General features: G+C 39.9%; 1 protein-coding gene across 1 annotated transcript in view; it reads left to right on the top strand.

Annotated features, from left to right (window-relative positions):
* Positions 1 to 12,089, top strand: part of INSC (INSC spindle orientation adaptor protein) — a 102,288-nt gene that overhangs the window by 70,782 nt on the left and 19,417 nt on the right. Inside the window, exons 7-8 of the mRNA XM_067295517.1 lie at positions 7,838 to 8,009; positions 9,928 to 10,106. Coding sequence (XP_067151618.1) covers positions 7,838 to 8,009; positions 9,928 to 10,106 — 351 coding nt within the window. The remainder of the gene's footprint in view (positions 1 to 7,837; positions 8,010 to 9,927; positions 10,107 to 12,089) is intronic.

Here is a 12,089-nt window from a genome sequence, read left to right as displayed (position 1 = left end):
TTTTGTTGAGGAAAGACACACACTATGGAGAGTTAGATTAGCTGATAATGACTGCTTCTGTGCCTGTGACCTGTATGCTGCTCATTTTAGATAGAGGCAGTTTCTCATTATTCTAATTAGATGAAGAGGGTTCTCTACAAATGTGGCCTGCATGTGATTTTTTTTTTCCTCTCCTCATGAAGAGGTGCACTAACAGACACTTCTTGAAAATAAAATCCATAGTGTCACACAAAAAAAATAAATGATACAAAGTAATCAAGCATGTTGAAAGACAGCACCAGACACCAGGTGTTTGAAAATATGCCCTCATGCAGTGAAGTGTCTGTGACATTATTTATTTAAAACTAGATGATCGGAACATGTTTTTTCAGTGAGCACATCTCATTTTCAGTAGTGCCCTGTTATGCATAACCCTGGAGCCCCTGTTTGTTTATAGGAGTAGTGGGGTTTTTTTCTCCTCAAACTGTGATGCCCCAGGGCAAATAAAAATGAGGGCTGTGTGAAAACCACTAATGTATGGTCCTTCCCTCATTCAGGCTTCAGGTCCCAGTGTCTTGTTCAGCATTATTATATAACACATGACAGTTCCTCTCATCTTGTTGCTCAATCCTTTTTGTATCTGTGTGGCTTCATTCTAATGGAATTCAGACCCCAAAGTATAATATATAAATCCTTATGCATTATTTAAAAGAAACAAGCCTGTACTTTCTGGAATTTGTAATGCAGATATCAAGAGATTCCTACAAATAGGAATAGACTCCTGCAACTTAAAAATGAGCCAGTATGTCCAGCCCTCCTAAACGTAGGGCGAAAGAGTTAGCAAAACTTTTGGCTTCTGTCATGTGTCACATAACTTGAAGAATTTCATTTCTATCTTGATCATATGTAAACATAAATAGTTTTCCTGTATTCTTACAGGTTCCTGAGATTATAGATAACACAAATGCACTATTGTGATTGTCACTGTTGTCTTTCAACTGTCAGGGTGAATAGGAGAAAGAGAATGTAACAAATGCTGACTGCAAAGAGCATTAAAAATGTCTCTTTTTTTCTTTTTCCCCAAGCCACTGTACTCAGTCATTCTCTGTAGATTTCCTTCTGTTTTATAGATGCACCCCAATTCTGCAAACAATTAATACCAACAGTGGTTGAGCAGAAGGAGCTGTACTACAGATGAATTTTGCATAACTGCAAGTGAGTTGCATTGCAGTCTCTTCTCCTTCTGCCTTTATGGCCACTCAGTGACTATCCTGTAAAACTGGAGGCATGGGAGGAGTAGACCAAGAAAGATAAATGTATCCTTGGATGGTTTGTATATGTTTGCAGAGGGTATTTCTAAGCAGGATAAGGTATGAGCTATGGGACTGGGCAGATGTGAGCTGCTTGGCTAATAGCAGCGCAGTCCTGGTTTCTTTCATCAGCTACTACAGAAATAAAACTTTAAAAGACTGTCTTCCCCTTCACATCAGTCCTCAGCATCTGGGGAGTTCAAAGCCAGCTATTCCTTTATCCTTGAAGGGAAGAAAAGAAAGAAGTTTGGATGTCAGTCTTACTGATTTTTTTTTTTCCATCCTCTTCTTTCTGTAAAATACCTTATTCTCTAATATGTCTTTGACAAACAGTTGTACTGTTTATCTGCAACAAGCTTAGACCATATATGAGTGCCAAAGGACAGGCACTGTGACGTGACTGCCTTGCCCACGTTTCCTAGTGAGAAAAGATTTATATACTATTTATCTTTTCATTCCTAGTCAGTCCAAACTAAGGAACTTCTTGTTTCATCTTGCTCTGGAGTTCATTTCTTCCTGCAGCATGGTTGCAAGGTTGGTGCTTGGGCACTGCCATTTTTAATGCATCCCTCAAGCTGATACAGTTAACTGTCTCTTCTTTTTGAAGAGATTTGAGATTTTCTTGCTGCACCATGTAACAATATTCCCTATATAGACCAGGCCTCCCTCAATGTTGCCCCTTGATAGCTAAACATGAGGAAGGTCAAATGCATCTTCATTAGCACAACCACATTCTGAAGAAGGGAAGTTTAAAAGGGGAGTTTTGGTCAAAGTTGCCATGAACCAAAGCACCCACTCTCAGTCAGTTTAAATACAAAGCAAAGGTGATTGCCAGCGGTTTTAAAGCTACTGAGTTAGGTACCATTCAACCTTTATTCAGCCCCATACTATTCTGTAGAGTATAAAAGAACGGCTTATAAATTAGGTCCCATGGACCCTGTTATTTAGCAGTAGCTATAAAAATCATTGCAGTTTTGTTCACTGGTCAGTGCTGCTGCCATTGAATTGCTGCAGTAGCTTTGATTACTTGGAATAATATTTTTGGATATTTTAATGGCATCACTCTATTAATATATCAACTCATTTTAAAAATAGCTGACCAAATCTTCAGCTGGAGTAAATCAGCACAGTTCTTAGTCAGTGGCACTAAGAGAGTTTTTATCTGCAGAGCACTTGACAGGGTAACTATTGGAATATGAAAAAGCATTGTGTGTGAGGTGGAATTCTTTTTGACCTTTTCCCTTCCTTAGTTTCAGTGTAGAAATTGGACAAAAATTGTAGGCCTTTTTCTTCAGAATAAGTCTAAAAGTTGATATGGGATATATCTGAGCCTTGATGATCTGGAATTCATTTCATGATTAACAAGTCATCAAAAATAAAGGTATATGTGTACTGCTGGATGCCATTTTAAATGGAGTTGCAGAAGAGTGGAGTCGCCTCACATTTCATGCAGTGGTCTGGGGAGTGAAGTACGTTGTGTTCCAAGAACATAGAGCCAGGGATTCAAGCATTTTCTGAATATGATCATTTTTTTTCTCCCTCCTTCCCTCCTTCCCTCCTTCCCTCCTTCCCTCCTTCCCTCCTTCCCTCCTTCCCTCCTTCCCTCCTTCCCTCCTTCCCTCCTTCCCTCCTTCCCTCCTTCCCTCCTTCCCCTAAATTTTAGTTAGTGTTTGGGTTGTTATCCAGCTATGCAGTTTTCATCTTTTCTGCTTTGATACTGAATTCATTGCTCTTTAGTTGCTCAAGTATCATTAATGTTCATCTCCTCACCCATAGCCCCTAGCTACCCTGTTCTGGCTTCAGTTTGGAGGTATTCATACATAGCACATGTGAAAAGATAAAAACAAACCTGCTCTGTAACCTGCTGGTGCTGCTCACAAGCAGCACCTAGCTGTAGGCTGACAGTGTTATCCATGGATTTGGTAGTGGGAAACCAGCTGATAGCCAGCAAGGCTTTCCAGTCCCAGGAAGACGACTTGGGAGGTCCAATCAGAGAATGTGAAGAAACCATTGAGAAAGTTTACCTGTATCTGGAGATCATTTGAGTGTTAAGAGAGGACAAACAGGAATGTGGGAGGAGGCCATCCTATGAGGAAAGGCCTTCAGCAGCATTTTATATGGGTGAAGACAGAAATTATTATTATTATTAAAAAAAAAAAAAGTCTTGGTTCCAAGAGTGGGCTGGAAATCCTGCCTTAAACTGCTTGGTGGAAAGCAAGGAGTTAAAATTTTCATTGTTTGTAATATTTCAAACCAGGAAGTCATTAATGCAGTTCATCACAAGTTCTGTATTGTTTGCTTTATTAACTGCCAGGATTTGACTCCAGCGAGTTGAACTGCTTTAACAGAAGCCTAGTTTTATTTAATGTTTTTAGGAAAAGGACAGATTTACTAAAGAAAGAAGAGGGCTTCCCTAGAACTGATTCATTTCTGTTGCAAAAAAAAATAATAATAATTTCCTTCTGGAAGACTTGATCTATATGGCAATCTTGTTGCGTCTTTATTTTGTCACTTTAAGTTTATATAACAGGGCTCATGAGGTTGTAAGCTCCTGGCATTCTTCCAGTTATCAATACTGAAATATTAGTGATCAAGCATTTACTGAATGCCATTCCTCAAATGCAGGCTCTCCACAGCATCTTGTTGCATTCATGAAATTCATTTGTTTGCATTATCCTGCTAACTGGCTCTTTTGTATTGCCAAGGTGATGAACAGATTTGACATTTAGCTGATTACTTCACCAAAATTAAACAGAAAACAGGGCAGCCATCCAAAGTTCCTTTCAGTGTGAAAGCTAATTATAAAAATGCTTTGAGCAGCAATTTCTTTTTGGATGTTAAAGTGCTTTTATTAGATTGTTCCCCTGTCATTTTAAAATTTATTGCTGGACACTTACAAATGGCGTGGCCTGCTGGAGCAGAATTATTTTATTTTATTTTCTATCTTTAAGATGGGAGCCAAAAGAGTATAGAGCAAATTTAAGGCTGAATTTGTATTTTAAAGGATTCTGAATAGAAAGGAGGAAAATAAACTAGTACTGACTTTAATGGCATTCAAAAATATGAATTTTACCTTTATGATGAACAGAAATATATATCTACTATTTACAATTCAGTGACTCTTCGTTTCCAAAACCAATTACTTAGCAAATAAAAAAATCAAATATGTCATTTAAAAGTTGGGGACAGCCCTTATATTGTTACTAGCTTGCATTTTATAGTGCAGATTTACGCAATCTGGACACATCACAATTTGCTGATGGAAAAATCTAACCACGTGCAAGTACTTGTCTTTCATAGGCCATTACTTGCTCTGAAATAGCATGAAACATTACTCTGAAGTCATTCTGCCTAGGTCATTGAGTAAGAGTTGGCCAAATGAATTTACAGCAGTAACTTCAGAGCTGAAGAGTGGTGTATCCTGTTACAGATCTTTGAACAAGTTTCTCTTGAAATATTTTTCTAATGCCTTGGAAAATATTTAAGTTGTTATACTGACTGTAGTTATTAGCATCCTTTGGGCCCCAGACAAGGTGTGATCTAGCAAGGTTTCAAGGTGACAAACTGGTGATTTTTGCATGTGATAGTGTCTAGCACACATTGGCTACTAAATCAGCTTGTGAGGACATATATTAATTCTTGACACTGAGATCTATTAATATACCTTGAAGCCAAATGAATTATGTGAATCTGCTGTTTCAAGCTGTAGAATTCTGCCATAACTAGGAGGAAATATTTTTGCTGTAGGTAAATTAATGTTGAAAGCTGGTCAAAAAAAAGTTTAATGTTGAAAATTTATTCTTCCTCTCCTTGTCAGTGCTTGAGCTTCTATACTAAATCCCATTTGTAATCTGTAGGAAAAACAGAGATATAATTCCTTTTGTATTTCTCTGCATTATTAGGGTTCCAGTGGTTTAGTCTACTGCCTATTAAAATGTGCATCCCAATGAATGATCTTCCTGAGGGTGATTTTTGCTCTCATCAATCTGAGAGCATTTCTTGTAAAATACAGTAACTGCCAGTGCTTACCAAACAATTTAATTCATGCCTATTGCAGGATAATTAATTAAGATAACTCAGCATTCTGTGTTAATAACAAAAACGCGAACAAGAGAACTGCTAAATAAACTTTTTGGAGAAAATTGATAGGACTTAACCATGCATCTTCTAAGGAAGCTTTAAATAGAGAATGCAGTTTAAACAGGATTAAGAAAGACTAGATAAGTTTATAAGATACATAAAGGATGGTTTCTTACTTGACTGTTAAAATGTATTTCAATGGTAAGCCTTCATAACTCCTCTTTATACCTATAAAATGTCCAACCACCATATACGGTAATTGATCCCACATTACTTCAGGACTTCAAATTAAAAAAACATGAAAAAGGATCAGTTTTTAAAACAGCTATTCAGTGCAGTTTGTAAAAGCTCTTTATCATTTGTAAAGTGATGGGTCAAAGTCTGTCCCTGCAGTTACATTAGCTTCATCCATATGAAGATATTAGTGAATTTATGTGGATTTGACATAAACACATTGTTAATTTATTGCCTACATTTTCATGCTGTACCTGTCCCTTCTAAGCACATCTACCTACCTTCTTGACAATATGATGAATTGTTCAGGAATATGTAAACAGTGGGATAAATATGGTTCTGTTAACTTGAAAGTTGATAGATTTATGTCCTTGTCCACAGAGGACCCTCATTTGCTGGTTTTGGTTGTTAACAGATGTCACTTTTCTACAGTTTAAGCTATCACATTGGCTAACCCCTGTTGCAGCCTTTCACTGTGTCAGTGGGTCTACTACAGTTCAGGGCAAGGTGTGCACATATGTGATGTGCCTGCTTATGTTGTGTAAGGAATGAGTTTAGAAGACTTCAGTCGCTCTAAAAGCATAAACCTATGTAAATTTCACTTATTTTTCTGTTTATTTTTCAAATAAGCAAGGGATGTACAGACATAGCCCTAATTTGAGTTGGTGTGTGTTGTGCAAGCTCATCAGGAGCAGTTTGGCCAGGATCTCTCCTTGATGGTACTTCTTGATCTTGTGTTGGCTTTGTGACCAGTTCAGAGTGGAAAAAAAATCTCTGCCTGTGAAGATGTTAGCACACACACAGACCCGAGTCTAGCAGTGGGACACATTCAGCCAAGAGTTTGAATGAGGCTGCGACATAGCAGTGTTAGCATTTGATTGTCAGAGCTTGCTTACATGGGAATGCTCTACTTGAGACTTCTGTCAGAAAAGACTTGGGTTTTTTTGACCAAAATCAGTTCAGCAGAAGCATTAAGGGAGAAGAAAATGCAAGGCTTTTTGCTGAATGGCAGAGCTCAGAGAGTTGTGATCAGTGGCACAGAGTCTAGTTGGAGGCCTGTAGCTAGTGGTGTCCCCCAGGGGTCAGTACTGGGTCCAGTCTTGTTCAACTTCATCAATGACCTGGATGAAGGCACAGAGTGCACCCTCAGCAAGTTTGCTGACGATACAAAACTGGGAGGAGTGGCTGATACGCCAGAGGGCTGTGCTGCCATTCAGAGAGACCTGGACAGGCTGGAGAGGTGGGCGGAGAGGAACCTCCTGAAGTTCAACAAAGGCAAGTGCAGGGTCCTGCACCTGGGGAGGAATAACCCCATGCAGCAGTACAGGTTGGGGGTTGACCTGCTGGAAAGCAGCTCTGCAGAGAAGGACCTGGGAGTGCTGGTGGACACCAAGTTAAGCATGAGGCAGCAATGTGGCCTTGTGGCCAAGAAGGCCAATGGTATCCTGGGGTGCATGAGGAAGAGTGTTGCCAGCAGGTCGAGGGAGGTGATTCTCCCCCTCTCCTCAGCCCTGGTGAGGCCACATCTGGAGTACTGCGTCCAGTTCTGGGCTCCCCAGTACAAGAGGGATGTGGCACTACTGGAGCAAGTCCAGCGAAGGGCCGCAAAGATGATGAGGGGACTGGAGCATCTCTCTTATGAGGAAAGACTGAGAGAGCTGGGCCTGTTTAGCTTGGAGAAGAGAAGGCTGAGAGGAGATCTTATCAATGTGTACAAGTATCTGAAGGGAGGGAGTTGAGAGGATGGGACCAGACTCTTTTCAGTGGTGCCGAGCGACAGGACGCGAGGCAACGGGCACAAACTGAAACACAGACAATTCCATCTGAACATGAGGAAAAACTTTTTCACTGTGAAGGTGACAGAGCACTGGACCAGGTTGCCCAGAGAGGTTGTGGAGTCTCCTTCTCTGGAGATATTCAAAAGCTGCCTGGATGCAATCCTGTGCAATGTGCTCTAGGTGACCCTGCTTGAGCAGGGGGGTTGGACTAGATGATCTCCAGAGGTCCCTTCCAACCTCAGCGATTCTGTGATTCTGTGATCAACAGCATTTTATGTTGAACTCGTTTTTATTTACTAAATTGAAGCTCTTATGTTAGAAGTGCCACCAGGTTTAATCCAATTTTGAAAATAAACTGCTCAGTTTAGCCCCAGCCAAGCAGAGAGAACAGTGAACCTTACTTTGGTTGCAGAAGCGTTTCCTGGAGCTTAACCTACACCTGTTGGTTTTCCATAGGTTGATGGAATACTGTGCTTGGCTGACATTCTTACGGATAGTACCCATTCTGAAGCCACTCGTGCAGAAGCAGCAGCAGTAATTGCACAGATCACATCTCCACATCTCACGTTCACTCAGCATCTCAGCAGCTTTCTGGAAAATATGGAGGAAATCGTAACAGCACTTGTCAGTAAGTTTTTTATGGGATTTTTAAGTCTTTCTGTTAGGCTGATAGATTGGGGCAGGACTTTCATTAGCAATATTCCCTAAAGAATGTTTGCTGTATTTGTACCATATAAAAGAACTCAGTTATTTAAGACCCTGAATCGAGGTATCCTGCAATTACATATTTTTTACTCTAGTCCAAATTTGAATAGCGTTTATGCACATTTGTCAAAATAATATCCATGTGAAATTCTAACCTCAGAGCCAGAGAAAGGACTCAACAAAATACCCTCCTGTCCCTGAAGAAAAGTATAGCGTAATCTATGGGCATTGATGCAAGGAAAAAAGTCTGGCTTTCTTGCCTAGGCCTCTGACCCGTGGTGAAATGAGGCAAAGGTAACAGCAGGCTTTTCCTTAACCTGGCTCAGTGAGAATATTTAAGAAAAAATAAGATGAAATTTCTCATGTCTTGCTACAGAGATGAATATCTTATTTCTAGCACTGCACTCTACCCCTTTCAAACATCAGAAGCTTTCACAAAAGTATTCTTTCTGAGCAGGAGTTTCCCAGAGTTTCATGTCAGAAAGCAGTTTGGGTCATCTAGTTTGATTTCTTGTGTGCAATAAATCAATACATTTTACATGGATATCTCTTTCCTGAGCCCAGTGTCCACAGTTAAATTAGAGCAGTTCAATTTTCATGCATGTTTGTGTTCTTGTAAATAGAAGAGGAAGAGTGTGCTACTGCCAGTGTTCGAGGATTCTGCAGTGACTGCAGAATTAATTATCTGAGATGTGCTCAGGCAGTCTTAGATATGACCAACATAGCTAGTGCTGCAGTCAAGGAAACACTTTTATTTCCAATGGCCAGTGTGTCCAGCAGCAAATATTTACGGTCCTGTCCTGAATCTGTTCTGAATCCGGTGGGTGGAATTAACCCATGCTGAGATTGATTCTGCTTCAGGTAAACTGCTAGAGGCATTTGACCTGACCTGTTCTGGCTGTTGTTATGTACCGGTCATTACAGCGCACCACAGTCTGCTTCAAGGGACAATCTGAACAGTTCCTCCAGGGAAGATTAGCAAATGGAGCATTTTCCCACCTGTCACTATCCGAGTTCCACATGAATTTTAGTAGCATATACTCTGCCCAAGAAATGTGCACATTAAAAATAGAATGTGTATAACTTTGGGAAAGCCCTTTCAATAATGACACACTGGTTTCCTTATAATATTTATAACTCAGTAATTGAATTACTGTTATATGTTTAATTTTTAAAACATGCTGAAATCCAGCTCCTAGGTAATTCAGATCTTAGTTAAAATATATCTGTGCAAGGAATTAAAAGGTAGCTGTGTCTTCAGCACTTCTTACATAACCTGGAAGATACGCTGGACAGTCTTTGACTTTAGAGAAGTAGATTGAGATATGCAACGTATATATGTCTTGCTCTAAAGAGCAAGATGCATAGCAGAATTATTATCTTATGGATCAGTTATTGTTAGCCATCTGCCTCCTGTATCTCATTTTATTTAGATGTATAAAGTTTTATGTTGAGCAACATTCAGTGGCATATTTGCTGTAGAATGGTATACTGAGACTGTCATCTCATTAATTAGATGAATGCTTAGAAGAATTTGGTGTTCTAGGTTCATATTTACTGTCTTCCCTGCTTGTAGGGCAAACTTCAGAAACACAAATGAAGGTGCTTAATATTAATAATGTTTATAAAGCCCCCTAAAATGTCAAGTATTATTTAATTGCCAAGAATTAAAGTGATTTTGCTTTGGTTTTTTTTTTGTATTGAGTGTTATGAACTTGGCCATAGATGCTAAGATTAATAATCCAAGTTGCAGGTGGATAAATAATGCTTTGAAACAGATAACCATTTTTTTTGCAGAGAAGGAATGACTATTTTACTCAGCTTACTTTCTGCATTCCTAGAACTGTGCCAAGAAGCCTCATCTGGTGAAGTTTTTCTGCTAGCTTCAGCAGCTCTTGCCAATATTACTTTCTTTGATACCGTGGCTTGTGAAATGTTGCTCCAGTTAAATGCAATGAAGATTCTTCTAGCAGCATGTTCAGACAAACAGATAGTGGATACTCCATATTCCCGAGATCAGGTGAGCAGTTTCCCAGCAAGATGCTGTGTCTGAGCACAATTTTGTCAACCGCTTGATGTCACTGTCAAAGTACCTAGGTTTTGGTTCTGTGTCTGTTATGACATAGTAAAACCTAATTTGTCTTCATGCCTTCTGTTCTTAGTTCTTTCCAGTATGTGACTCTATCTGTTAGCGTTCCTTTTTATTCTGAGCGTTAGGAAATATGGTAGCCTTGAATGTGAGTTTGCAAGAAAAAAAAATAGCCAAGTCCCATATTTCCAATATATTAGGAATTTATGTTTTCACTGTGAGGATGATCAAACACTGGCACAGGGACCCAGAGTGGCTGTGGATTCTTCATCTTTGGAGATATTCAAAACTCAACGGACAAGGCCCTGAGACAAACAAGATACACATGTACATGGTTGGAGACTGGTGCCTAAATATACAATTGTCAGTTCACGGATGAATTACCTCCAAAAGCTGAACAAGGATCTGATCCTCAGCCCATTGACGTCAGTGTGCTTTGGATCATGTCCTAACTGACAGCTGCTTTGCAAGTTCTGCTGGCAAATACCGCTGATGTAGTTTTGCATTTCCCTTTTACTCTCTCCAGCTTTTTCAGTAAATAGCTGCAGAAAATCTAAGGTATGTGTTAATGCACAAATGAAGTCAGAGAGAATTCTTCCTTCCTGTCAGGCACTGTCATGCAGTGGGGTTTTGCAGAGAAGCGCTGTTTATATGGCTTCTGTGGCTTCTCAGTGATGAATTTGGCCTCAGCAGAGTAACATCCCTCTCTGAGGCTTGAGGGTTTCAGCAACTACCACACTTACTAACAGATGGAGTTTGCTAGTCAGCTCTGTTAACCTAGTCTGGTTTATGAGACATTGTGAATACAGGCATACCTCAGAGAGATTGCAGGTTTGGTTCCAGACCACCGCAATAAAGTGAATATTGCAACGAAGCGAGTCACACGAATTTTTTGTTTTCCCAGTGCATATAAAAGTTATGTTTACACTATACTGTAGTCTATTAAGTGTGCAGTAGCATAATGTCTAAAAAAAAAAAAAGTACATACCTTAATTTAAAAATACTTTATTGCTAAAAAATGCTAACGATCATCTGAGCCTTCAGCGAGTCGTAATCTTTTTGCTGATGGAGGGTCTTGCCTCGATGTTGATGGCTGCTGACTGATCGGGGTGGTGGTTGCTGAAGGTTGGGGCGGCTGTGGCAGTTTCTTAAAATAAGACAGCAATGAAGTTTGCTGCATTGATTGACTCTTCCTTTCACAAAGGATTTCTCTGTAGCCTGTGATGCTGTTTGATAGCGTTTTACCCACAACAGAACTTCTTTCCAGATTGGAGTCAATCCTCTCAAACTCTGCTGCTGCTTTATCAGCTAAGTTCATGTAACATTCTAAATCCTTTGTTGTCATTTCAACAGTGTTCACAGCGTCTTCACCAGGAGTAGATTCCATCTCAAGGAATCACTTTCTTTGCTCATCCATAAGAAGCAACTCCTCAGCCGTGAAAGTTTTATCATGAGACTGCAGCAATTCAGTCACTTCTTCAGGCTCCACTTCTCATTCTAGTTCTCTGGCTGTTTCCACCACATCTGCGGTTACTTCCTCCACTGAAGTGTTGAACCCCTCAAAGTCATCCGTGAGGGTTGGAATCAACCTCTTCCAAACTCCTGTGGATGTTGATATTTTGACCTCCTCCCATGAATCACAAATGTTCTTCATGGCATCTAGAATGCTGAATCCTTTCCAGAAGGTTTTCAATTTACTTTGCCCAGATCCGTCAGAGGAATCACTACCTATGGCAGCTCTAGCCTTATGAAATGTATTTCTTAAATCATAAGACTTGAAAGTCGAAATGACTCCTTGATCCGTGGGCTGCGGAATGGACGTTGTGTTAGCAGGCATGAAAACAACATGAATCTCGTTGTACATCTCCATCAGAGCTCTTGGGTGACCAGGTGCATTGTCAATGAGCAGTAATA

Source organism: Apteryx mantelli, chromosome 4 (genome assembly GCF_036417845.1).
Source record: "Apteryx mantelli isolate bAptMan1 chromosome 4, bAptMan1.hap1, whole genome shotgun sequence".
NCBI lineage: Eukaryota > Metazoa > Chordata > Aves > Apterygiformes > Apterygidae > Apteryx > Apteryx mantelli.
This window is presented reverse-complemented; position numbering and strand designations above follow the sequence as displayed.